Consider the following 26,258-nt stretch of genomic DNA (forward strand, 5'->3'; position numbering starts at 1 on the left):
TCATTTTAGATTTATATATGAGAATTAAGAAAATAGATTAAATAACCTTGTTACCTTTTATTTATTCTATATTAGAAAAGATAACTCATTAATTTGTGAGAGTAGTAACATTCATTGAACAAGAGTAAGAAGGGAACAAAAGAGAAAAAAAAAATATATAGAAGTTTGAAAATAACTTATATTTAGAGAATAGTTGAAGAGACTAAAATGACCTATATTTACAATAAGAGAGAGTATTTGTCTAGTAAAAAAAAAGGCGTCGAATAAATTCCACACTGAAAAATATCGGCAAGTGTATCGTTTACGATTGGTGCAGGTGTATGGTGGACAAGACTAGCTACGGCGTTCCAACTTTCAAGCATTGTGTCCCATCGCTGCACACTCCAAGTCTCCGATTGCTGGAAACATGGAATCAGACATGCATAGGTGGCAGACTCCCATGCCATCACTTGACAAATGCTATGTGTGCGAAACGATTCGTGTTACCTGGTTGAACAACCAGCCATACGGTAATGGGTGAAGTAATTCAGGGACACCTACTTTGCTACTTGTCAGCGACTTTTAGGAAGGATTTTGTAAAGCCAAATATTCCGGCCAATTTGAAAGTTTGTGTATATGTCATTCGAGATTTGTTGTTTTGCTCGTGTGTCGCTTTCAAACTCGTTATTTGTGTTTATACCACTGGCCTCGCAATGGCTTTGTGTGCGCGTGTGCAACACTTGCCTCCCAATAGCCTGTGTGTGCCACTTACGTACACGCAAATTTAAGTGACATACACTACTGTATATCGACCATAGATAATGATTCATCATTGTCAGTCGTGTAACAACCGGCAGTAAAAATGTATCACTGTCGGTTCTTAATCTTTCTCGTCCAAAGCATGATGGAGCTGCTAAGAATCAACATTGATACTATCAGTGTCGTTTCTAGCTACGAACCGCTACTAATACTTGTAACAGATCCAAAATTTCTATCCAATCTGATTTTGGCTCGAGTCTACATGTTCTACTCGTCAGATTTTTCAAAGTCTTTGACCTTATCTCATCCTCTCACTCTCTTATCTTCTCTCTTTCTGAAACTAGATCTCATCATCCTCCTACTCCTCCTTGAGTTGCTGTCCCTTGTCCCCCAGCTTGAGCGCTTCGACACGATGAACGTACTGAGTGGCCACACTGCAAATCCAACGGCCCACCGCTTGAGCTCGCGCCACCACCTCCCGACAAAGGACCCCAGTGCGGCAACCCCGCTCATGTGCCGCAGGGGGCGGCGGGCCACGGCGGACCCATCCTTGTGGCTCATGTACCACTCGCCGGCTTCCTCATGCTCTACGTTGTGCGTGAGTGGGGTCCATGGTTGGCATCGCTCCCTCGCCACTCCTCGCGTTGCCAGTTGGCAAGCTCGATCATATTTCCATTCAGTACGTAGACATCCACTCATCCTGATTCTTGATCTATCTCTCGTTGGATTGGATGTAGGTGCCCACGACTACGGTGGCTGGTGCTCCCACATCTGCCCACCGTCGACAAGGCACGTCTGCTGGATCCCACGACTATGGCGGCTCGCTCTCGCATCTGCCCACCGAAGTGCTCTCATGATTTTTTTTTAGAGAAATTATGTCTGATTCATGTTTGCTTGTTGCCCTCTGTATATGTACGGATAGTGTTCTCATGATTTCTTGTAATTTTTGTGTTCAATGTGAACAAAAGGAGGATGAGTTCATCTGTTCAAGGTGTTGATTTTTCTTTTTTGAGTCGGTGCGGTAGCGACGGAGCTCGCACGATGGGGGCGGCTGAGTTGGCACGCGTGGCGGCTCTGGCTCGATTCGAGCCAGCTCGTCGCTTTTTTTTTTTTTATGAAGGAAGCTTCACTGCCGGTTGGGACCTATCAGTAATAACGCTCGTCTATCACTGCCGAGTATTCACTATTAAAAGCAAAATCGACATTAATGGCTGTTTAAAATCGGTGATAATCAACCTTTTTATAGTAGTGATAGGTACAAATAGCGAGTTTGAAATGACACACATATAAAACACCAAAGTTCCAATGGCATACACACAAATGTCCCGACATTTTTTTATACACGGAATACTTGTGGTTGTTACTACCATTTTATCCTCTGATCCATATGTTGAAGGAGGCTTGCATGACGGTACAGTTAGAGTCTTGCGTGTGCAATATCTATGACTATATATATACACACACACCTCCCCCAATGCCGTGTCATGACTCATGTGCAATCTCAATGGTGTTCTTTGCTGGAATAATATGATAAAGTTTAAGTTCAGATTTTATTAAGAAAAAAAACTATAAAACTACATAGGATACACTAGATGCATACACTGAACCAACAGATCTATCATGTATTTATCTGGTCGATATCGTAGAAGCAGCTCCTTAAACATAGTCAATGTCGTCGATGTCAAGGAATTAATCCTAGTAGATGTCAAGGAATTAGTCCTAGTAGATGTTGACAATGTGCACAAGGACGTAGAAGTGGTCGATAGAGAACGTGTCGAGCGGTTGTGCGAAGACGCTATCCAAAAACTTGATTGTCGCCTTGTGCAGGTCTCAACGTGATATCAGTTTCGGAGAACCCATTCTCCTCCTTGGTGCATGCCAAGAAAAGAGGATGACAAGATTTTTCAGCGAACAAAACAGTACAACCGACGTGAGAGAGTAGAGGATTGGGAAAATGAGGATACGAAAATTAAAGTGATGCAAGCAGGACGTCTCCTGGTTATCAAATAGTCATAAAATTGGTAGTTTCAATCATAAATAACAATTAATTCAAATCAAATCAGGTGTTCCAATCTAATTAAATTGTCAGAAGAAACTATCATATTTATCCCTAATTTCAAATATCCGTTTTAATCCCATTAAAACAGAACAATCGCATTAAAAGAAAAGGATAATTGTATGATTGACTGTTATTTCTACACGTACAAACCGCGCTCGTCGCAAGTCGTAGCTCATGCGATTTTGAGATGAAAAATGTGCAAAATGCTCGCATGTGTATAACCAAAGTCTCTCTCTTATGTGTTTCCATTTTATAAAGGGAGAAAGCCAATTATTTAAGTATCTCCAACTCTTTTTAATTAGCAATATGAGATTAAAATGTGCACGCTTTGAAATTTCATAAATGGTGCATAAATAGGCCAATTCCAACCTTTTTTTTTCCGCCTACATTCTAACATAAAGATTGGCTCTACTCCTCGAACTGTGCCCTTTTTGCTGCTTTTTGCATGATAAGTCCCTCACAACTCAACCACCTTTGCTTTGCTTCGCTTCGCTTTAGACATGAGCCAAGAAATGTTACCGTCACCACTGATGAATGATGATTAGCTCAAAATCTGTAAGCTCGGGAAGGTACAATGATGCTCATTGCTCCATGCCCCTAATCATGGCATCCACACCCAGGACACCCCCAGGGCCCCCTGACAACGGCGTCGAGCCGCTTTTCAACGACGGCGACCGGTACGATCGCCGGACCCGCACGACGGTCATCGCCGCGCTTTTCGGTAAGATTTATGGTGATCAGGCGGGAAGATCCTGTTGTAGGAGTGGCCGCCTCACTTTGTGCCGCTAGAAGGGAGCACGGCTCCTCCCCTGAGGTCGAATCAGCCATCATTCCACGCTTTCATTTCTTAAGTTGGAGGCGTTTGCATCACTCCTTTTAGGCTTGGAGGATCAGATGTGCCTTTTGTTTTTTCTTTTGTCCGCAAAAAAAAAAGTGCCTTTGTTTATGTCAACTCTTCTGTTGCGAAATCACGCCGGCCGGTACTGCTAAAGGTGAACAATTCGGTTGTTTCGATTAAGACTCTGTCTGTTTCAGATTCTGGATTGTACTTCACAATCGGATTATACAAACAAATAAACTGATTCTGGAAGCAGATTGCAACAATCCGGACCTGGATTGTGAAACAATCCACCTTAGAGTAGTTTCTACAATCTACAATTCAGAATCTCACAATCCATATCCATAGGGGAAACAAACAGGCCCTAAATATGGATTGCAATCAGGTGCAAAAACAACTTTGGTGCAAAAGAAGCGGCTTTTGAGCAGGTGGTTCGGTCTTGGTTCTCTCAAGGAATGTATGGCTTCTCTCTTGCCAGGTTAGTCCAGATCCTCATCTTCTCCCAGAGGGAATCAATCGCCCAATGATTGGATGATTGAACGATGATCATTGATCGGCAAAGAGGAAGGAATGAGGGCATAATCCCATCAGATTGGCATCAGATAAAGCAGTTTTGATCTTTAGGAATGCCATCATGAGCCAATGATTAGATCTGAACTTAACAAAGAAAACTTTGAACAAGTGATGGTACATTGATATTCCAAAGGACAAGTGGTTCTCTTTGTTCTTGTACAGGTATATGTACAATCTAGTATTACAGGATCCTCAACTTTACAAGGTGCAATATATAGTGGATACACTGGTGTTATCCTTGTTGTGGAAACTTGATGTATATACATTTGCCATGCAGGAAGCTTCCATCAGATGCTGACTTCCGTTCTCTCTTTGAAAAAGACCCGTCATTTCATTTGAAGTATTGCATTCCATATTGGAATGAGATTTGAAATACTACAGCCTGCAGGTACTTCATGCAAAACGCTAGAGGTTTTAGGTTACGATGTCCCTTCTGATTTGCTGTTCCTGTCAAGAGATAACAAACAGCCAGGTTAGTGAAGTGCGGGAATAAATGAAGGAATAATTTTCTGTTTCTTGTTAGCCCATTTGCCGAAAGCTCAAACTACTTAAGATTGAAATCAGAGGTAGTGCAACTTTTGCTGGTAAGCACCATATGATTTGAGGGGTATATCTGAAAACGAGCACAGCACTTCTGAACCACCAGGGTTTTATAAACACCGACAAAGCATTACTGTTAGCTATCCTGTCTGAGTTTCAACAAATTTTTACAAGTACGCAAAATGTATTGCAAAGTTATTTGATGGAATCAGAAAAGGATGCAACACTCCGCATAAACAAGATGTTCTAGAAACCAGCATGAGACCATCTCTGGCCAAGTTGCAGCAACTCTAAGCCATTGGTGCAGTTTAACATTGGCATCAAACTGGTTCCACAGCAGCTAGCTATAGAGAGCTATTAGACATCTAACAGTAACGAATTTAGTACCATTTAGTGAAACAATGTTCTGTCAATCTTATGTTCTAAGCAGTTGCCAATCATTGAAAGAAAGGAATGATATTAAGATAAAAAGAAAATGCTTTGATAAACAAAAGGCAGATTGGCTTCTTGTAGTAATACTGATTTTAGCACTGCAGGTCAAGGCAAAACATGAAGACTCTAAGGAGAGAACAGCACATAAATCAAATACTACATTATAACAGTTTACAGACAGTTATGCCGTCTTTTGAACCACTAGGATATGTAGAGGCGGTCCAAAGTACATGCTTATCAGGTACGATTGGTAATTGATAGTGATTTAAATAAAGTGTCATAAGCTATTTTTATCATAAATCGTATTGTTACTATTTTTTTTAAAGGTGGGCAGGAACGCTGCCAATTCATGAAAAAGAGGGAACAAAGTACAAAACAATTACAGGGTAAAAAAAACCGAAAAGGAAGAAGAACTGCTAAACAAACTAAACTAACTAGATTATTCCATCCCTATCCAGTGTTCCCAATTATGCCCAAGTAATTCCATTAACAAAATTACAGCTTCTGAGACAACAAGACTGTAGGTGTTAAAACTACTGCCTTTTGAAATAACTACAGTTCTAACATGGACAGATGCTTCAGTCAGTTGCTGCTCTGAAATATAAACAATGTTAAATTTTAACACATTTTTGTCACTTAACAGTAGCTAGTAACTACAGCGCGTATCAAGGGAAAAAAAGAAGGTCCCAAGTGCCAACATATTGATACTCTATGGACCGAAGGGTGAATTAGTTAGGTTTTTCCTAAAATTGGGGCATACAGTTTTCTTTTAGCATCAAAATTAGACTTGACACGAGGTGCAGGAATTTGAGATAGGAATCAAAGGGGTAACACGGGGAACACAAATTTGCAGGTAACAATGCCTTATTGTCACTTTATCAGGTGTACCGTGTACTGCAATCTAGTAAAACATATAAACTTCAGGTACACTGAGACGAGAGGACCAATGTTTCCCATCCTCACAGTTGCAGCTGCCCCATTGGATTTAACTACATCTCCCTTGGCAACTGTTAAACCGAGCTCAAACTGAAAAGTCTATAGCATATCCCAAAGGACACAGCTCATGCAGCAAACCCTAAGGCATTGTGCCAAACTGCGCATATAGAGTTCCAAATCACAGTTCCAATCACAACCAAACTACAATTGCTATCACATCCTCATGAAGAACATCTAAGCAAATAAGGCTGCTGGCCATGCAGACACCAGCATAATCTACAAAAACATACAGCACAAACCGCTAATCCGTGCCAGGACTGACAAATCAAGTTCAGATGAGCAAAAGTTGGTGAAGTACTGAATTATGAGTCCAACTGAACAAAAGCCGGTCGGTTAATTGCCGCAGAACTCAACGGAAACACACCAGGTGAGAAAAAGGAGGAGGCTTGTGAGGTTGTGGAGGGGTAAAGTTTTCACCTTTGGGCGGCCTCAGCCTGGAACTGGTAGAAGCTGGCGATGCGGCCGCGGTTGGACGGCTTGGGCTTGGCGGGCTTCTTCGGGCGCAGCCCGGCGATCTCCTGCACCAGCGGCACGTGCACCAGCACCGTCCTCCACGCCACGTACCAGCCTTGGGAGACGAAGCGGATCAGGAAACCCACGCAACTAGGCAACCAAGGCAAAGAAAGGGGAGGTGCGGCGTACTGAGGAGGATGAGGGTGAGGACGAAGGCGACGGCGAAGAGGGGTCGGAGGAGGAATACGACGGCGAGCTCCCACGCCGCCGCCAGGACGCCTCCCGCCATGGCGCCGGCGGCAGCTCGGCTCCGGCCTTGCGGGGAAAGGGGATCGTTGAGAGAAGCTATGAGCTCAATGACACGCGGGGCCCGCGCCAGGAGGGGTTGGGTTATGGCTACTCGTTGGCGCAGGCGAAGACTTGGTTTTTGCAACGCGATTTTTTTTTTTTGCATGGATTTTGCAACGCGATTTGACTTTGCAGGCAATGCAAGCAATCGGAATCGGTGTGTAAGCAGTTTCGAAACAAAATCTAAAAGGAAAATGATTCACGTCCGACTCCTGCACAACTGTGAGTGCCTGCGCTGTGCTTGTGGGATCCACTGTTGTATTGTGACTGCGATCGTAACAAACTCGGACAAACCGTTGGTACGTGTAGCAGGACTGAATCTAAAAATTAGACATGTATGTTTTAATCTTAGTACATTCACATCTATTTTGCTTTTAAAATTATACAAAATTACTTTCGAGTTTGAATCAATTTGCTTTTTTAAAATTTGCTTGCAACGAAATTTGTTCATAGCTTGTTCTTATTTTTTTTATTAAAAATATGTAGCAGCTAGATCTGATATTATATTTGAATTATTATAATTTATTCACAAAATTTATTAAACATTTGATTTGAATTGTCTTAACATATTTCTTAAATTTCTCATAAATCTGTTTTAATTTACTTCTATTTTTTCATAAAATTACTTACATAATTTATTTAAGAGCAGATAAACATACAAATTTTTTTTATCAAATGTTTTCTCTATCTGTTGCCACATATTGAAGTAGGTTACGAAATCCAAAAATAGAATAAAATGCTTATGTTCAGATATTTTTTACTATATATATATACATATACACGGCGAGGCTATTCTGCTATGCGTAGATGCTATTTTCGCACTGCGTACATCCCCAGTTACAATCTGAAACACTGTAAGTTACAACTTATTATTTGTATTACGTACATCTCTAGTTATAACCCGAAACACTGTGAGTTACAACTTATAGGGTATGTGCAAATATGAACTACAGTGAACATACCCGCAGAATATACCTACAGTATGTGTGTGTATATATATATATATATATATATATATATATATCATAAGTTTAAAATACGTACATACATTTTTTAATGTGTCCTACATGTGTATAAGAATTAAGAGCACAAGAAACCAGCCACGTGTGCTACTACAAATATGGTCATCGCTCGTCAGGCGATGTTCCTCCAAACCCCAAGATTGCCATACGAGCTTCAGGCTTTGTACATCAGCATTGCCCCAGGAGAACAGGTGGGTGCAAAGATCCATATCATCAAGTTTCCATTTGCCACCAAGAATTAAGTTCGCATAATTTGCGGAAAAAAATGCTGATCGAAATGAATTTCTCATGTGCTGTTTGGCTAACAATACAGCTACATGTACCCTTCCATTTTGACATTGTGGAAGATGCATGAGCAGGCTGACAAAACAACACAGTGCCCGCACAAAAATAGGATTCAGAATGTAATGAGATCAGGACCAGGCATTCCTATGTCAAAAACTCACGGGTAAAATGCTATTGTAATCAAGATTCTAGATACCTTCTCATGGACTCCTACATCCAGAGGACCGACAGTTGCCATCAAATCTGGGAGTCGTGTTACACAGCTGAATTTCCATTTCTTGGCAACTCATTTCAGCAGGACTTCGACACATGCAAATGAAGCAGCTGTTCCACACATTTCAATGCCTCCCTCTTCAGCCTACGGAAGAAGATCGTTTTTCATGATCTAATCCTTTGACATCCCTATAATAACTAATACAAGCTTAACCAGTGAACTTCCAAATATCATGGTTACTTAAAGAAAACAACACACACAAAAGAGAAAAATGCAAACCTTGCTATGGCTGGTATCCGTGCTTTCTCATGGTTACATGTTTTCAACATGGTCTTCCCCACGCTTCCTTTTGGTAGGTTTTGTGGGGCAATTGTCACTGGTAACTTCGGCCACCACAAGTTTTTGAGAAGGTAACTGGCCAATGAAGAGAACATTCTGTGCCCAACCAGCGTAGCTTCCAAATCTAGTAACAAATGCATCAGCGACAACAACACTAAGTTTCGGGGTCAGGCTCTTGCCAGCTAGCTCTGGCAATAGATATTGTGTAGCAACCTGCATAAATCCATAAAGTTGGGGTTTAACACTGACATCGAATAGGTTTTGGGCCATATAAAAGATAAGCAGCAAATCCTTCTTCCTCAGACTAAACTAATTTTTTTAATACGACACTGATTGTTTCAGTGTTTAATAGAGTGGCATCATGTGAAGACAAAAGAATATATGTATTTGCACATGAAGATCGGTCTACTTGCCATTTCAAACAATGGAAGTTTTTATCCTAATACCAAATAAACATAAAAGGAACAAACCTAGCTATGATGAGAGAAGTTTTATGGTCACATCAAAAGTTGAAGTCAAAACTTGAATCAGGTCCCGTATGCAATTTAAATACGACCTAACGAAGTGCAAAACAGGTTATCATGGACAAATGGTCAATAATTCATCTCTTTAAAGCCTTAAATTTGTGGTCTAACAAAACAGAAAAAGATGACCATAACACAAACCAGCTCTGCCCTCACTAAAGTTTACTACAAGTGGAACAGAAGATGTACCAGCTGTTATTACAACACTAACACACGTGTTTAAACAGATATAGCATATTCGTATACCTTCCAGACATGTGTATCGACAGGAATAGCGTGATTCTGATCCAGGGAGAATAGAGCAATGCAGGCAGCAACCTTTGGACCAACACCTGGCAGAGTGCAAAGAGCCTCAATCACCTCCGGAAGTTCCCTCTCACGCAGTGAGGCAAGCCATTTTTCACCTCCACCAAGCTTGGCCTGCAATTCTTTAGCAGTGCCAACAATGTACTTTGCCCTGCTCATTTGTCATGAAATAAACATAGAATTTGCCCAAATCAGTGTACTATGAGACTATCTGGCAACACCGTATACACAACAAATACTCACGAGTAATTACTGAGTTATGATCCATACAATTAAAACAACAATAATATTTTTGTGCCAGATAAAATGTGTTTCCCAAAGGTTGAAGTCTGAGTACACTACAAACACAAAATTAAGTTTTTGTACATTTCACATCAATAACACAAACATCATCGACGTTATCATCTCGACCACACAATGAAGTACAAATGCTCGTCACCTAATTTGCTCGATAACCAGCCCACCGTACACACCATAGTTTCATTTCTGAACCAACGCTTCAGTAATACTTAACTAAGCATAGAAAGAACAACCTACCAATGCTATGCCACGAATGAATTGGCAGCTAAGTTAACAACAGTAGAAGAAATTCCTTGAGCTCCTGCCCGCAGGCTAGGAGTTTGCTCGCGTATATCAGATGAAGCTAAACTAAATTTGACGAGTTGTGCTGAATCAAACATACAGAACGACAGATGCCTGTAGCATAACACAATTGCAGCTCGAAGGAGGAAAGGCATCAAGAGCTGACCTGTACCCAAACCCGGCCTCCCGAAGCTCCTGCTCCGACACGCGTGCGAGCCGCTCGATCTTGGGGAATCGGTGGAACACGAACCCGCCGACCTCTCCGAGCCGCTCCCCGTAGCCGGCGAGCGCCCACACCATTTTCTCGATTCGCTTGATGTTATTGTTGGAGGAGCAGAGGAACTGGAAGACGCACTCGACGGGATCCTGCCTGAGCACCCGCGCGCCGCCGCCCCCGAGCCGCGCGGCGACCTCGGCGAAGCGCTCGTCGGCGGCGGCGAACTGGCGCCAGAGGTCGGCGAGTGGGACGGCCGCGTTGAGGTAGTCGCACAGCGCGGCGCGGGCCGCGGGGACCGAGGAGGAGGCTGGGTGGTCGCCATCGTTGTGGAGGAGGAAGGCGAGGCTGCCGTCGGGGAGGTGGGAGAGGGAGAGGAGGTGGGGCCCCACGGCGCCGGTGAAGCGGAGGGGGGAGAGGGAGGTGCGGCGCCAGAGGAAGGTCTGGCCGGTGGGGAGGGTGAGCGGGAGGGAGAGGTCGGTGGCGGAGAGCGGGAGCGCGTGCCACTCTTCCTGAGCCTCCTCGTCGGCGGCGGCGAGGGGGAGGCGGCGGCGGGCGGGAGGAGGGTCGTGGTGGTCGGGTGTTCCGGGTTTGGGGGCCTCTACAGGCGGGGTCGGCGGTGGCGTCGAGGAGAGGTGGGGAGGGGAAGGCGGGAGCGGCGGTGGTCTGAAGACGCGGCGGCGGCGAGGAGGCATGGCAGCTGCGGCGGCGGCGGCGAGGGGAGGGGACCGTGGGAGAAGCGGGAGGCGCATGGTACTAGTCGTAAACTAGGCGCGAAGGCGGAAACGTATTTCACGTGAAGTGCTACAATTTCGTACTGCTAGTAACGTTCATCCGCAACCACCTTGCAGCATGCAAATGTAAGAATGCTAACTGTAGGGAAAAATAAATGAAAAGAAAAGAATAAACAAAGACGGTGAAATCATATTTTTTTAATAAAAATATACTACTCTTTATCCTAAAATATAGGGTGTATTAAGATTTAGAAAAATCTCACATAATATTATTTTACTTTCTAATTCGACCGTCTGCATTCTTGTCCACCTGATTGAAGCAAGCGAAAAATCGTGACAAAATTAATGCTACTATTGATGCTCTTCTTCGGTATGATGAGTGGCCCGCCCCTACGCCCCTATTGCCTTAACGGTGCTGTGCCACTCCATTCGCCGCTACCGATGGCACAACACATTTGTGACAATAGCTGGAAGGATTTCTTCTAGAAAGCTGCATGTAAAAAACTACACTATAGGTCAAAGATATATTCTTATTTACAAAACAAAATTTGATGCTTCCGTGCTGGAGAAACAAAACCGATAGATTGATTTACATCAACCTTCCAAACTTAAGAACGGTGGATTTAATTACACTGTGTTGAACAATAAAATGATAGGCATTGCACCTGAGAAGTACTACGGGGTAGAGTTATACAGAAAAAAGGAATACTCTGAAAAGTTAGGGAAATCAAAATATGTCTGTCTTCATATTAGATGGTTGAGATTGATTAAATAATTAACAGTAATAAGAATACTTTTTTCATATATTAAGAATAGCAATGAGATTGAGAGCAGCTCTGAAAGAAAATAGTGAGACTGACTCATTGACAGTATTCTCAACCTCCCTCCTAAGATCCATGGAATCCTTAGCATCCAGTTGAAGGGAGAAACTTGAAGAGCAACAGAGTGTTGTTGGGGGTTTGCCATCAAAGACCCCCGACGTCCTTTGGCTCCATCGGTTTAGACCCGAGGACCATCAGACTTAGGACCCCTACGGAGAGGCCATACCTTCGGAGCCCTCCGGGGAGGCTATGCCTTCGGAGCCCTTTGGGGAGGCCATGTCTTTGGATCCCTCTGGACTCCCAGAGCTATCGGTTCTTTAGAAAGATCAACCAGGAGGGAGCCCGCAAGCCGCCCCCACTTGCAGTGAAGTGACCGGCATTTAATACCCATCAAGTGGTGGCCGCTTGACATGCTGGTGCAACGGTGGCCACCTAACACGCTGGTGCAAGTGGTAGCCACCTGGCATACTGGTGCAGTGCGGCGCCAGAATAGATGACCAGCCGCTGGGACAACCACTTCACTAGCCGCAACAATGATTTACGGGACTGTCCCTATACCATGCTGTACAGAAAAGAACTTGTATGTCTACCGGTGTCACATGAGCATGTTTGTACATTTATACTCTGAATATCAGTATAAATACTAACCCTTGGCTACTAAACCAAGGGGGACAGATTTCCCTGAGAACTTTAGGCACTCTTATCCTCTCCACTTCTCCTTCAAGCTTGAACCACTCATGTGAGTTGGTTCTCGCCACACTTTGTTTGTGAAAGACATTTTCTTTCCCCAACAGTTGACGCCGTCCGTGGGGAGAGAATAAGTGTAGAAGCACTAGGAGAGATAGGATACCGGCAAAAAAAAAAACTGTTAGGGCGGTGGCCTAGGCTACCGACTCCCTGACCACACCAATGCGAAAGTCCACATGACCACCACAACCAAGCTCATGCTACGCCGACACCAACCCCTTAGCTGGCTAAAATGAGGGGCTCGTGGCCACCAGCGATCCGGTCATGACCCTGACCGTGGCTGAATCTAGGGGGCCCACCATTTTGGAGGCCATTCAGCAGCAACAAGGTGGGGACATCGCTGCATCCCAAGGAGCTGCGGCAGCCACAGTCAACCAACAGGCTCATGTGATGGCCCTTCGGGCTCAGTTGGAGGAGCTGCATGTGGCCTTGAGGGTCGCACAGCCGCCTACCAACATGCCCGTGCTAGCGCCTGTAACAGCCAACGCTGCGCTAGCCTAGGCTCCGGGGGCCAGTGAGGGCTTCGATGTCATGATGCATCATCATTGAGTGCCATCCACAGTCGACCAATAGGCAGCGGAGCCTCGGGCCTATCGGCGCGAGGCCCTGCTCGTCAACTCCGACTCTCCCCTTCAGGCGGACCTACAGACCGTACCCTTTCTAGACGGATTCCGGACACCCAAGATACCTCAATCAAAAGGCGGTTTGAACCCATAGGAGTTCACTCGCGCATACGTCTTCGCTATCGAAGCCAACGAAGATGGGTAGGCCACCATGGCCAAGTGCTTTCCTCTCGCTCTGGAGGGAGTAGCCCTCCAATGGTTCTGGGTGCTAGAGCCTGAGTCTATCTAAGCCTGGGCCTTGCTCAAGGACATCTTCTGCAACAACTTCCAGGGTAACTTCATCGAGACAGTGACCTTCGGGAGCCTGTATGCCATTAAGCAACATCCCGGTGAGACCCTCCAGCAGTACTTTAGGAGGTTCACCCAAACAAAGATCCAGGTAAAGGGCATTTTAGAGTTATCAGTCACTGAAGCTGCCACCCAAGGTCTGGCCACCGGGCCTCTCTTCGATCGAATACATTGATGCCCAATGCGCTCAGTAAGTGCCCTCATGTGCAAGTTCGAGGAATACGCACATGTGGTGGAGGAGCGGCTCCGTCGGAAGATCGTGCATGTCAGCATGACCTCCTGTGTCGAGCATGAGAAGCCCACCTCCCAAGTGGGGCCCTTTCATGCCTTGCCACCTCCATCGGTAAAATGGGGCTCTAAGCTCGCTCTGTTCTAGGGGGCGCGACCGAGGGCGCTCCGGAGCCTTCCCCGATCGGCAGCGCCCCCTACCCGTTAGTCAGACAAAGGATACTGGTGCACTCTGCACGGCGCAAGATGAGCCCACAATACTTAAGATCGTCGAGAAGTAGGTAGCACGCAAGGCGGGGGCGAGGGCTGCCGACGAGCAGCGTAGAGGTTGTAGGCTAGAAAAAGGCTGCCAGATTGATCACATGGCCTTGCAGAACCCTCCTCGTTGGCTCTACCTCAAATGGAGGTGTCTGAACTTCGGGAAACAAATCACGTGTCTCATCTCTTTGTTTGCTTATTCTTGAGTTCTTGCTCCCTATTTGTGCAAATTTGCTCGATCTACTTATTCGTGTGAAATTGACTGCAACTACTCCGTGATCTGCTTGGAATTGTCATTTGGAACACACGACTTCATTTGGTTTGAGCTGGAACTCATTAGACGTTGTTTAATTTCAGTTTCATGTTCTGAACCCAGGAGTTCTTGGTAAGGTCGGAATTTTTGGTGAACAGTAATTTTGGAACTTTTGGTGAATAGTATCAGAAATTGTGGTGAACAGTACCAGAACTTTCTATTAGAATTTCTTGCATATCTTTCTAGATTTGGATATTCTTTGTCACACCCTAGTTTTGTAATATTCACACTTATTTAGGGTGTTTGTGCACTAGTTGAGTCTAACATATTTAGATTTTTCACTTAAGAAAAATTCATTAGTTTATTTCCACTGCAAATTTTGGCCAAATAGTAAAAGGGTTGAATTTTTGTAAAAATGCTTATTCATTCCCCTCTAGACGATATCATTGTCCTTTCATTTATGTTCATGCATACAAGCTGAAGTATTCGACCCGTTGCGTAGCCTCTAGAGTGGTTGAACACAATTGTAAGCTGAAAAACGTAGGTCGTAAGCATCATAACATTACTGCACTAGTTGCAAATGAATTGTTCATTGAGATTATTTAGAACTGGGATATGGAATGCTCATTCATCCAACGAGCAATATTATGATAATTCAAATATGAGCTTACTTATTAAAAGGCTTGGCGTACGAAGCAGAAAGCCTTGGAGAAGTGTTGGGGTAGTTATGAGGCTTCTTATTGCAACCTTCCTCGTGTCCTTAAAATTCTGAAGGAAAGGAACCCTGGCACATACACCATTTTCAAGGAGACTGAATTTGATGAAAATCAGTCCAGGATTTTTCGATGTGCTTTCTTTTCTTTGGGTCAGTGTATTCAGTCCTTCAAGGATTGTAGTCCTTTGCTTTGTGTGGATGGCACATTCTTGACTGGAAAGTACAAAGGCTAGATTCTCACTACAATTGGTGTTGATGAGAATAACCAGATACTTTAGCATTTATGTTTGTGGAGGGTTGGAGCAGGTTGAGCTGGCTTTGGTTTTTTAGGCATCTTAAGGCTGGGATTGTCCATGATCGACCTATTGTTTGCATTATACATGACCGGCATGCTAGGATCTTATCCTCTATAAAGACACTGCAAGATGATTCAAGTGAACCGTTCCCATGGCTTGACATGTAGAACCTGTGGTGTATGCATCACATGGGAGCAAATTTCTACAAGCAATTCAAGAACAAAGCACTAATGGACATGTTTAAGAGGTTGTGCAGTCAGAACTAAAGTCGCAAGTTTGATGCTTTGTGGAAGGAATTGGATAAGTGCACAAGGACGCATGTCCAGGAGAGGAATAAGAATCCGCCTACTGATGATGACACTGTACCAAAGGCACTACTGCCTCTTGGAGCAGGCATTGACCCTCATAATGTGAGAAGAAGGTTGGTAAGAAACATTAAATATTTCTTAGATTGGATTGAGGCAGAGCTAGAGGAGAAGTGGTCCTTGCTCTATGACATCGGAGGTGCTAGATATGTGTTGTTCGTAAGTTATTTTGATGTGTAGTATGAACTAGTTTGTTCGAAAATTGATGAATATTTGTTTTGATGCATTTTGGTAGGTATTGCGTCATGACTACCAACATAGCAGAGGTTTACAATTAGGTCATTAGAGAGCAGCGTGGACTCCCTCTTGTTGCAATCGTTGAGGGCATGTTGTATGACATTATCGGGTACTACCAAAAGATGTATGCTGCTGCTATTGTTCGATGTACAACAATGCATACACCGTATGCCAGCTGAATGATGGAACACTTGCAAAAGAAGAATGAGAAGTAGTGGAACATGTGGTTCGTAGCATGGATGTCAATGAGAACCGTTTCAAAAGGAGGGGCAAGGAGCGATGCTAGAATTGTTTCTCATGAGGTGAACCTAGGACAAGTTTTTAATGGATGGTGCGAATGCACCTGGAACAAATCGAAGATTTTCCATATCCCCTGTTATCTGGCTGAATTATCGCAAGTGGGTGTGGGAACCTTACTATATGTGTCATAATTTTACTTGAAGGAGAATGTGGTACATACATGGACTGGGGAGTTCCGTGGATTCAGTGCATATGGTGACTCCACAGTTTATGACAGAGATATGCCGATATGTCTACCCCTATGATGCTGCTTAGGCATTTGCATGGGAAAGGTGGTTGACCGCAGACTAGGCGTATTCACAATAACATGGATGAAGCTGAGGTTGGTGGGCCTATGAGGAGGTGTACTTAGCGTGATGATTTTGATCGCAAGGCAAAGGATTGCTCACAGTCTAACCGTGGCTCAATGTGGGAGAGGTGTCCATGGAGGACAAGCAATGCACGGGTCCGGGGCGGACCACGAGGGATATGCTATATAGGAATTAAGTGTACTATTGATGTTCGTGATGCCACCCTTGTGTTTATTCCTACGCCTGGTATGTGCCTACTCTTTATTCCACAATGTTTGATTTATTACCCATCATGTGGCAATACTCACATGTTTTTGTACGGTATAATGTAGGTATCATCTGCATAGAGACGACCTCACATGTTTTCGGGAATTCAACACCCTATAGCGGGAACCCGTTCTTTGACTATGGAGGGGCCTCCGAAGTGACGGACCCCTCTCAGTTGTACGGCGCACCTCCGCCCACTCAGGCTACGCAGCAGGAGGCAGAAGGCACCTACGGTCTCCACTAGTTGCCCAGACGTGAGCACCACGCGCCCGATTGGTACACACCTTCCGCGTACAAGTATCCTCAGGAGGTGGAGGAGGTAGACATTCCAGCGTCAGCACATAGGCGAAAGCGTGCCAGAGGCAGGGCCCAGGGTAGGGGTGGGGTAGGGGTCAGGAGTAGTCTGCGTTACTTTTATGCTTAATAAAAATAATTTGTTTAACTTTCCATTTCATTAGCTCAGACTGTTCGTGCACGATGAATAATGGACCCCTCCATGTATGAGGAAGCAGTCGCGCGTGACCTTATCCCTTTCGCTTTTGACGTACTCGACCCTATCACTCGGAATACAAGTGACGCAGCGTGCCTCTTTCTCTCTATTGGTAGGATTCCTTGACACCCACCATGCCATCACAATAACTCTTCCTTACACATAGTTGTTGGCAGTACTCCCTCCTTGTATCATTGATCTTTAAAACATGCCATGAGCACGTACTCTATATAGTGTTACCCAAGGACGAATACACTCCAATGCATACTAACCAACTACTACATCTCTAACACAATCCCACCCATGGCTTCCGGGTCCGAGTTCGACAAGGGTAAGGGCAACACGGGTGTAGGGATCGGTGATGTCCTAAGAGGAGGGTGAATTAGGACACTTAGAAACTAATGGCTCCAAAAACTTCACATGATAAATATATCTCAATTTCTATCTAAATGTGCTCTAGATTTATCTAGTGTGTCTACTCTACCGCTCAAGAGGATTGCAACCTACTCTAGCAAGATAAATTGCAAGTGTGTAAATGCGGAAACGTAAATAAGGTAGAGAGACAAACTCGACACAAGGGATTTTTATCCCGTGGTATTAGTGACACACAAGTCACCCTTAGTCCACGTTGGATCTTCACAAAGGATATGCTCTCAGTCGCCAAGTCTCTTCCGGTCATGGCTCTTGAGCTACCAAGTCATCAAGACAAGGCCTAAAGCATGATGAGCCACCAAGCCACCAAGGCGAGGTCTCACCACTAACTTCTCTTCCGATCACTTGTACGTCCTCTTCACTTCGGAGCTATAGTCACAAAGATAAGATCATCCACGTCCCCGTGTGTCGGTGTATTCAGAACCAGGGGTCCCTAAGTCCCGAGACCAGGCCGGCCATCCGCCACATGTCACCACCCCGCAAGGTAAGAAGAAGCTAAGTCCCGGGAGAAGGTGCTCGGGGCCGCCGCCTCTGGTTCCCGAGCACCCTAATTCCCCGATGATCCGCAGAGCCCAAATACCGGGAAGGAAGTGCTCGGGAGAGAGTGCTCGGGGCTGCACGTGGCAGCCCCCGAGGACTCGGTGCCCCGAAGGTCCCACCGGAGTGCTCGGGAGAGAGTGCTCGGGGCTGCACGTGGCAGCCCCCGAGGACTCGGTTCCCCGAAGGTCCCACCAAGTGCTCGGGAGAGAGTGCTCGGGGCTGCACGTGGCAGCCCCCGAGGACTCGGTTCCCCGAAGGTTCCACCGAAGTGCTCGGGAGAGAGTGCTCGGGGCTGCACGTGGCAGCCCCCGAGGACTCGGTTCCCCGAAGGTTCGCGCAAGATCATTCGACGACCCGAAGGGTCCCGTCGTCAGGGTGTCATCCAGTCAAAGGCCCAATGCCGCATTTAATAGGCACGCGCGGCCTGACATCCTGACATCCTGACATTCTCAGCTGCCCACGCCCCAGTGTCAGACCCTGCCATGCACTGGCAGGGGGGGGGGGCGTGGGTCCATTAAATGCACGGGTCCCGTCCCGTTTCATCCGGGTGCCTCGGGATAACGTTGCCAAGATCGAAGCGCTCCGTCTGCCACCCTGCCATGGCGGAAGAACAAGACAGGGTGGGCGCACCGGACACCTCTGAGGCTGCCCGGCGGGCCCCCTCTATGGCGCCCGAGGGCTTCCACAGTGGCGGGTGGTCGGATGCGCGCCGCATTTCTCCACCGCCCCTGTCACTTCGTCAAGATGAAATGATTACGCCTTTCTCCATGGCACCTTGGCATTCGCATCCCCTCTTTCCCATTCAGGATATGTTGAGGTCGGCGCGCCTATAAAAGGAAAGGATGGAGAACACTAAAAAAGAGAGGACCCCCCGACGAACAAGACCGAAGGAACCGAAAGTGTGTGAAGAAGAGGACGCAGACGCTCGAACCAGCTCAAGCCAAGCTAGAACACGAGAGCCTCAAGCTCTTTGTAAACGGCTCTCCCCTTAGAACCAGATACATCCTTGAAGAATTCCCTTCAAGGATAAATATAGCGCTCACACAGGAGTAGGGTGTTACGCCTCCGTGCGGCCTGAACCTGTCTAAACCCCGGTGCACCCATTTTTTTCTCGCATTAGGGCAATCATCTCCCGCCAGCCATCGCATTTGTTTCCGTTCCCGCTTATTTCCCAAACAAGCTTTTCCAGGATCATCCCCCCGGCCGAATCTCTAAAAAGGGGTCTCTCGGGATCCCTGCGACAGGAGTTCACCCTCCGACAGCTGGCGCGCCAGGTAGGGGGGAATATCCCTGGATTGTTTGTTTCACTTTTTTTCCAGGAAAAGATGGCCGGCGGGCACCGTCTCCAGCGTTCCGGCTCCACTTCCAGTGACGGAGCGCTGCCCGACGCCCGAGAGAGCCCCGTCGCTGCTGCGTACCAGCGGCAGCCGCCATCCACGTGCGCGGTTTTTCCCGCTCAAGGGGATCAAGGCGCTGGGCCCATCAGGGCCGCCGCCGCCGCTACCGACGTACTTTCCGACCCCCAGCAGGTGGTCGGATCCCCGGCCGCTAGGTCCGCCTCTGGACCACGTCGGGTGCCGCCTCGGCGCAGGCTCGCTTTCAGCGAGGCCAGCCCAGGGAGCGCGCTGCTTGCAGCACATGCTCTCCTCAGGCACCCGCCCGTTCAGGCCACGCCAAACACTCCGGAAGGCCGGTGGATACAAGATGTCGTCGCTTTGGTCGGCACTGCTCGTCGCCAGGTGCAGGCCGGGAGTCCTCGCGCCACTTCTCAGCATGGTGCCGCCAGAGCCGGCTCCTCAACGGGCAACACCCGCACGGGCCGAGGGGTCTCCAGGCGGAGCGCCGTCCCCCTGGCCGTGTCTGAAGCCCGGGACCTTCGTTTACACCTTGATGAGCGGAGGGGCCATGAGGATGCCCGAGTTACTCTCGAACGTCAGCGGGAGACCCGGCAGGGGGTTGGGGCAGAGGACCAGGCTTCCTCTCTCCCGGCCCGCGGCCACCGGGGATCCCCGGCTCGCCGCTTCTCGCCACCGAGGACCCCTGCCTGCGCTGCGGGGTACGGCACCGGTTGCCGTGCCTTCACCACCGAGCTCCGCCGGGTTAGGTGGCCTTCCAAGTTCCGCCCCGAGCTGCCGGAGAAGTACGACGGGTCCATCGACCCCGTCGAGTTCCTCCAAATCTACACAACGGCCTGAGGCAGCGAAAAGGTGATGGTAAACTACTTTCATGTTGCCCTAAGGGGCTCCGCCCGCTCTTGGCTTATGAACTTACCCCCAGGGTCTATCGGCTCCTGGGATGACCTGTGCCACCAGTTCGTGGCCAACTTTCAGGGCACGTTTACGCGTCCCGGTTTGGAGTGCGACCTCCACGCCGTCCAACAGCAGGAAGGGGAGACGCTACAGCGATTTGTACAGCATTTCAGCCAGGTTCGCAATACTATTCCGCGAGTGGCCCCCCATGCTGTTATTGTTGCTTTCCGGCAGGGCGTCCGTGATGAGCGGATGCTCGAGAAGCTAGGTACGCACGAGATTGCGACCACTGCGGAACTCTTCGCACTGGCCGATAAGTGCGCCAAGGCTGCGGAGGCCAGGGCGTGGCATGCTCCTCGCCCCGCTTCCGACCAGCCAAGTTCTTCCCGCTCTGATAAGCGGGAAAAGAAAAAGAGAAGGAAGCGCGAGGCCGCTCCCGTTGAGCCAGCCCAAGTCCCCAGTCACAGGGTGCCGCAAGAGCCCGATCACCGGCAAGAGCGTCGGCCGGGTGTCGATCGGCGCCCCGTCAGGGCCCCTGCTCGGGCTCCTCCTCGGGCCTCTGTGCCCGCGAGGGCCCCGGCACCGGCTAGGGCGTCAGCTCCAGCAAGAGCCCCGGCCCCTGGCCGAGCTCCTATTCCAGCGAGGGCCCCCGCTCCCGCGGGGCCCGAGCCAGGTAAATGGTGTCCCATACACCTGACCAGATGGCACGACCTCACGGAGTGTCGTACGGTCAAAGGACTCATGGAGCAGCGCCAGAGGGAGCGCGACGAGTCCCGCGGAGGAGGCGATACCGAGGTCATCCCCAACAACGCCGAGCTCGGCTTCCAAGAGCCCGAGCATGCGGTCGCCTTCATCGACGGGGGCGCTTACACACCCTGCTCGCGCCGTGGCATCAAGGTCATGCGACGCGAGGTGTGCTCGGCAACCCCGAGCGAGGAGGCCACAAGACCCCTAAGGTGGTCGGATGCTCCGATCACGTTCAGCATGGCTGATCACCCCGCCAGTACTGCAGCCGTGGGATGGCTACCTCTGGTAGTGTCTCCCACTATCTGCAATGTTAAGGTCGGCAGAGTGCTGATCGACGGTGGTGCCGGCCTCAACCTCCTTTCCAAAGAGGCTTTTGAGAAGCTGCAAGTATCTTCCCGACGCCTAAAGCCGTCGCTCCCCTTCTGTGGAGTAACCCCCAGGCACTCCCTGCCCCTCGGGCAGGTTGAGTTGCCTGTCACGTTCGGGAGCCGGGACAACTTCCGCACGGAGTGCGTCCTTTTCGATGTCGCGGAGCTCCCTCTCCCCTACAACGCCATCCTCGGGCGTCCGGCGCTTGCCAAGTTTATGATGGCCGTGCATTATGCATACCTTACGGTTAAGATGCCCGGCCCCGTAGGCTCTATCTCCGTGATCACCGACTCCGGCGGCGCCGTCTCCTGCGCTGAACAATCATACATGGCTCTGGTCTCAGCGCAGGCCGAGGTTGATGGCTCTACAGGGAGCCCGGGACCCTCTTCATCCAGACCCCGACTCGCCGCCGACACCTCTGTTCCAACGAAGGAGGTCGAGGTGGGCGAAGACGCTACCCAGGTTGTCCGTATCAGCAGCGACCTGGGCAGCAAATAGGAAAGCGCGCTCGTCGCCTTCCTCCGGGCTAACGTGGACGTGTTTGCCTGGCAACCGTCTGACATGCCCGGGATCCCTAGGGAGGTGATCGAGCATCATTTGGCCGTGCGTCCGGACGCCCACCCAGTGAAGCAGAAGGTCCGGTGGCAGGCGCCAGAGCGCCAGGAGTTTATCCGCGAGCAGGTCCGCAATCTCCTCGACGCCGGATTCATCCGAGAAGTCCTCCACCCTGACTGGCTAGCAAACCCAGTCATCGTCCCGAAGGCCAACGGCAAGCTTCGCATGTGCGTGGACTACACCGACCTTAACAAGGCTTGTCCTAAAGATCCTTTCCCCTTACCTCGCATTGATCAAATTATAGATTCAACTGCGGGATGTGATCTTTTATGCTTCCTAGATGCAAACTCTGGGTATCACCAGATTCGCATGGCCGTGGGGGACGAGGAAAAAACTGCTTTTACTACCCCGGTGGGGACTTATTGCTACATGTCAATGCCTTTCGGCCTGCGCAACGCTGGATCCTCTTTCCAGCGCGCTATTCGTATCACTCTTAACTCGCAGGTTGGCCGCAACGTCGAGGCTTACATCGACGATCTCATGGTCAAAACCCGAGACCGCGCCACCCTGCTCGAGGACCTTGCCGAGACTTTCAACAGTCTCCGCTCTACCCGCCTCAAGCTCAACCCGGAGAAATGTGTCTTCGGGGTGCCGGCGGGCAAGCTCCTTGGTTTCTTGGTCTCTAGCCGAGGGATCGAGGTCAATCCAGAGAAGATCCGGGCCATCGAGCAGATGCGACCCCCGGTTCGACTCAAGGAAGTCCAGCGCCTCGCCGGCTGCATGGCAGCCCTCGGGCGCTTCATCTCCAAGCTCGGGGAGCGAGGGCTCCCCCTCTTCAAGCTTCTGAAGAAATCCGGTCATTTTGACTGGACGCCGGAGGCCGAGCAGGCCTTCCGCGACTTAAAGAAGTACCTCACTTCGCCGCCCGTGTTGGTGGCTCCTTCTCAAGGTGAGCCCCTGCTGCTCTACGTTTCGGCCACTCCTCAGGTTGTGAGCGTAGTACTGGTGGTGGAGCGCGAGGAGTGTTCGGGGCCTGGTGCTGGGTCCCAGCTCCCAGAGGCCCCCGACCACTCACTTGTCCTCGCGGCTCCCCCTGGGCAAGGGGTCGAGCCCGAGCACACTGCTCTTCCTAGCCAAGGAATCGAGCCCGAGTGCCCAGCCAGCCCCGACCATACCGCCGACCCTGGGGGCTGTGGCAGCCCCCCGGGTGGGGCCACCATCCGGGCCCGCCGGGTACAGCGACCGGTGTACTTCGTCAGCGAGGTCCTCCGGGAGGCCAAGACAAGGTATCCACAGGCGCAGAAGCTACTTTATGCCGTGCTCGTCGCCTCCCGGAAGCTGCGCCACTACTTCCAGGCACACAAGATTTCGGTGGTTACCACTTATCCACTGGGACCCATTCTCCGGAACCGGGAGGGCACCGGGCGCGTTGTCAAATGGGCGGTCGAGCTGGCGGAGTTCGACTTACACTTCGTCTATCGCCAGGCAATCAAAAGCCAGGCACTCTCCGACTTCTTGGCAGAGTGGACGCACGTCCCCTGCGTCGTCCCAGAAGAGATCTCTACCTATCCCGGGCGCGACGCGCCCGGGTACTGGGTTATGCACTTCGATGGCTCCCTCTCGCTGAAAGGCGCAGGGGCCGGAGTGGTTCTCACCTCCCCAACGGGTGAAGAGCTCCGGTACGTCGTACAGTTGCAGTTCCGCGCATCCAACAACATGGCGGAGTATGAAGGTCTCATCGCCGGCCTCCGGGCTGCGGTGGGGCTCGGGATTCGTCGCCTCCTGGTCAAAGGGGACTCCCAACTGGTCGTCAACCAGGTATCCAAGGAGTACCAGTGCACGGATCCTCAAATGACGGCGTACGTAGCTGCAGTCAGGAAGCTCGAGAGACGCTTCGACGGCCTCGAATTGCGGTATATCCCTCGACGCGACAATGCTCCGGCCGACGAGCTCTCTCGCCTGGCCTCCTCACGTGCGCGCGTCCCTGCCGGAGTCTTTGAAGAAAGACTCGCACGGCCTTCCGTTCTGCCTACCGAACAGGATGAAGGGGAAACCTCGAACTTAATTCAGGGGACCCCGGCGGTGCCCTCAGTGGGAAGCCCCGTCAGGGCACCGCCGTCCGGCGAGTGCGCTGTGCTCGCCGAATGTTCTCAAGATGCCTCGTGGATGTCTGACATCCGAGGGTACTTGAAAGAAAAGTTCCTACCCGAGGATGAGGCGTCTACCGAAAGGGTTGCTCGGCAGTCCAAACGCTATGCCATGGTAGATGGGGATCTCTACCGACGTAGCGCAGGAGGTGTCCTCCTGAAATGCATCTCTCAGGCAGAAGGCGGCGATCTTCTCGCTGAGGTCCACGAGGGCGAGTGCGGTGGCCATTCATCGTTCCGCACGCTGGTCGGGAAAGCCTTCCGGCAAGGTTTCTACTGGCCTACAGCCCTCCAGGATGCTTCCGAGCTGGTTCAGCGCTGCAGGGCGTGCCAGTTCCATGCAAAGCAGATTCACCAGCCAGCTCAGGCTCTCCATACCATTCCCCTGTCATGGCCTTTCGCGGTCTGGGGTTTGGACATTCTGGGTCCATTCCCCCGAGCAGTCGGGGGCTATGCATACCTATATGTCGCTATCGACAAATTCACCAAGTGGCCGGAGGCGGTCCCAGTCGTCAAGGTGACCAAAAACACGGTGCTCCAGTTTATCCGCGGCATCACCAGCCGCTTCGGTGTCCCCAATCGGATCATCACCTACAACGGCACCCAGTTCACTAGTGCCTTGTTCGGGGACTATTGCGAAGATCTCGGCATCAAGCTTTGCTTCGCTTCCGTCGCTCATCCTCGGAGTAACGGGCAGGTCGAGCGCGCCAATGCGGAGATACTGAAGCGCCTCAAAACCCGGACCTATAACGTGCTTGCTAAGCACGGGAAGGGATGGGTAGACGAGCTGCCAGCCGTGCTGTGGGCCAATCGGACTACGCCAAGCCGCGCCACTGGGGAGACTCCGTTCTTCCTCGTCTATGGCGCCGAAGCAGTCCTCCCCTCCGAGCTCACTCTGGGCTCCCCTCGAGTGCATGCATACTCCGAGGGTGAGCAGGAACATCAAAGGCGCGACGACGTGGACTACCTGGAAGAGCGCCGGCGGCGTGCTGCTGTCCGAGCGGCTCGGTCTCTCGAGGTGGGGGACCTAGTTCTCCGACGCATCCAGTCGCGCGAAGGAATGAATAAGTTGTCCCCTGTGTGGGAAGGTCCCTTCACCGTGATCGCGGTCCACCGGGCAGGTTCTTTCAGGTTGGCGACGGAGGAAGGACAGCCACTCCCGAATCCGTGGAACATCGAGCATCTCCGACGCTTCTACCCGTAGATGGTCGTGCTCGCGGCTCAGGTCAGCAAGGCCGGGGGTTTCTCCCCGCCCGAGCAGTCTGAAGGCTTCGCCCCGTGGGGTAAGTCGTTGTCGCCCAACCTTGTAAATATTGCACATTAAGTATTTCAATAAGCAATCGCTATGTCAAAATACTTTTTCTGGATTCCGTATGTTTAATCTGTCTGGTGAGGAGCTCGGTTGTGCGAGAAAAAGTCCGCTCTCTCTCTTTTTCCCCGCTGACAAAAGAATCCCGATCGGTATGCATGTGAGCAGTCGCTACTGACTTACGTCCGCCATGGTAGGCTGTGGTGTTCGGTGTCGTGACAGGCTCCCGGGCACTACCGAGTTTCGGGGTGCTCCGGGTAATCCCATCGCTCGAGCTGCTCGAGTAGTCCGGAGCTCGGGCCCCCGGAGCGGGCTGTCGGTGCTCGGTCTGGTCTGTCATACCCGGGCACCACCAAACCATAGGACCTCTGGGTTATGCCTCTGACCGCTCTTATCCGCCGGTTTGGGTATTCGAGAGGTCTCGGGTCGAAAACGAGAGCAGTCTATAGCAAGTACCGCACTGACAGAGCGCACCAGACAAAGAAATCCTATTTTTTCTCTTAAGTCACAGGCTGGCGATCACGAGCAGCTCGGT

General features: G+C 49.6%; 2 protein-coding genes across 4 annotated transcripts; both read right to left on the reverse strand.

Moving 5' to 3' along the window:
* Window positions 1–4,288: 4,288 nt before the first annotated feature.
* Window positions 4,289–7,020, reverse strand: LOC133919072 (uncharacterized). The gene is made up of 3 exons (XM_062363313.1): window positions 6,819–7,020; window positions 6,594–6,744; window positions 4,289–4,655 (listed from the first exon to the last, which is right to left on the reverse strand). The coding sequence occupies exons 1-3, from the start codon at window positions 6,916–6,918 to the stop codon at window positions 4,628–4,630; spliced, it is 279 nt and encodes a 92-aa protein (XP_062219297.1). The 5' UTR covers window positions 6,919–7,020; the 3' UTR covers window positions 4,289–4,627.
* A 964-nt stretch (window positions 7,021–7,984) lies between these two features.
* Window positions 7,985–11,282, reverse strand: LOC133919073 (N-glycosylase/DNA lyase OGG1). Of its 3 annotated transcripts, none has more exons than XM_062363314.1 (4): window positions 10,416–11,282; window positions 9,608–9,818; window positions 8,778–9,050; window positions 7,985–8,642 (listed from the first exon to the last, which is right to left on the reverse strand). In XM_062363314.1, the coding sequence occupies exons 1-3, from the start codon at window positions 11,213–11,215 to the stop codon at window positions 8,811–8,813; spliced, it is 1,251 nt and encodes a 416-aa protein (XP_062219298.1). In that variant the 5' UTR covers window positions 11,216–11,282; the 3' UTR covers window positions 7,985–8,642; window positions 8,778–8,810. The 3 variants fall into 3 exon arrangements, with proteins under 3 accessions (XP_062219298.1, XP_062219299.1, XP_062219301.1); XM_062363315.1 differs by having other exon boundaries at window positions 7,985–8,686; XM_062363317.1 differs by having other exon boundaries at window positions 7,985–8,695.
* Window positions 11,283–26,258: the final 14,976 nt, after the last annotated feature.

Source organism: Phragmites australis, chromosome 5, assembly GCF_958298935.1.
Source record: "Phragmites australis chromosome 5, lpPhrAust1.1, whole genome shotgun sequence".
Classification (NCBI taxonomy): Eukaryota; Viridiplantae; Streptophyta; class Magnoliopsida; order Poales; family Poaceae; genus Phragmites; species Phragmites australis.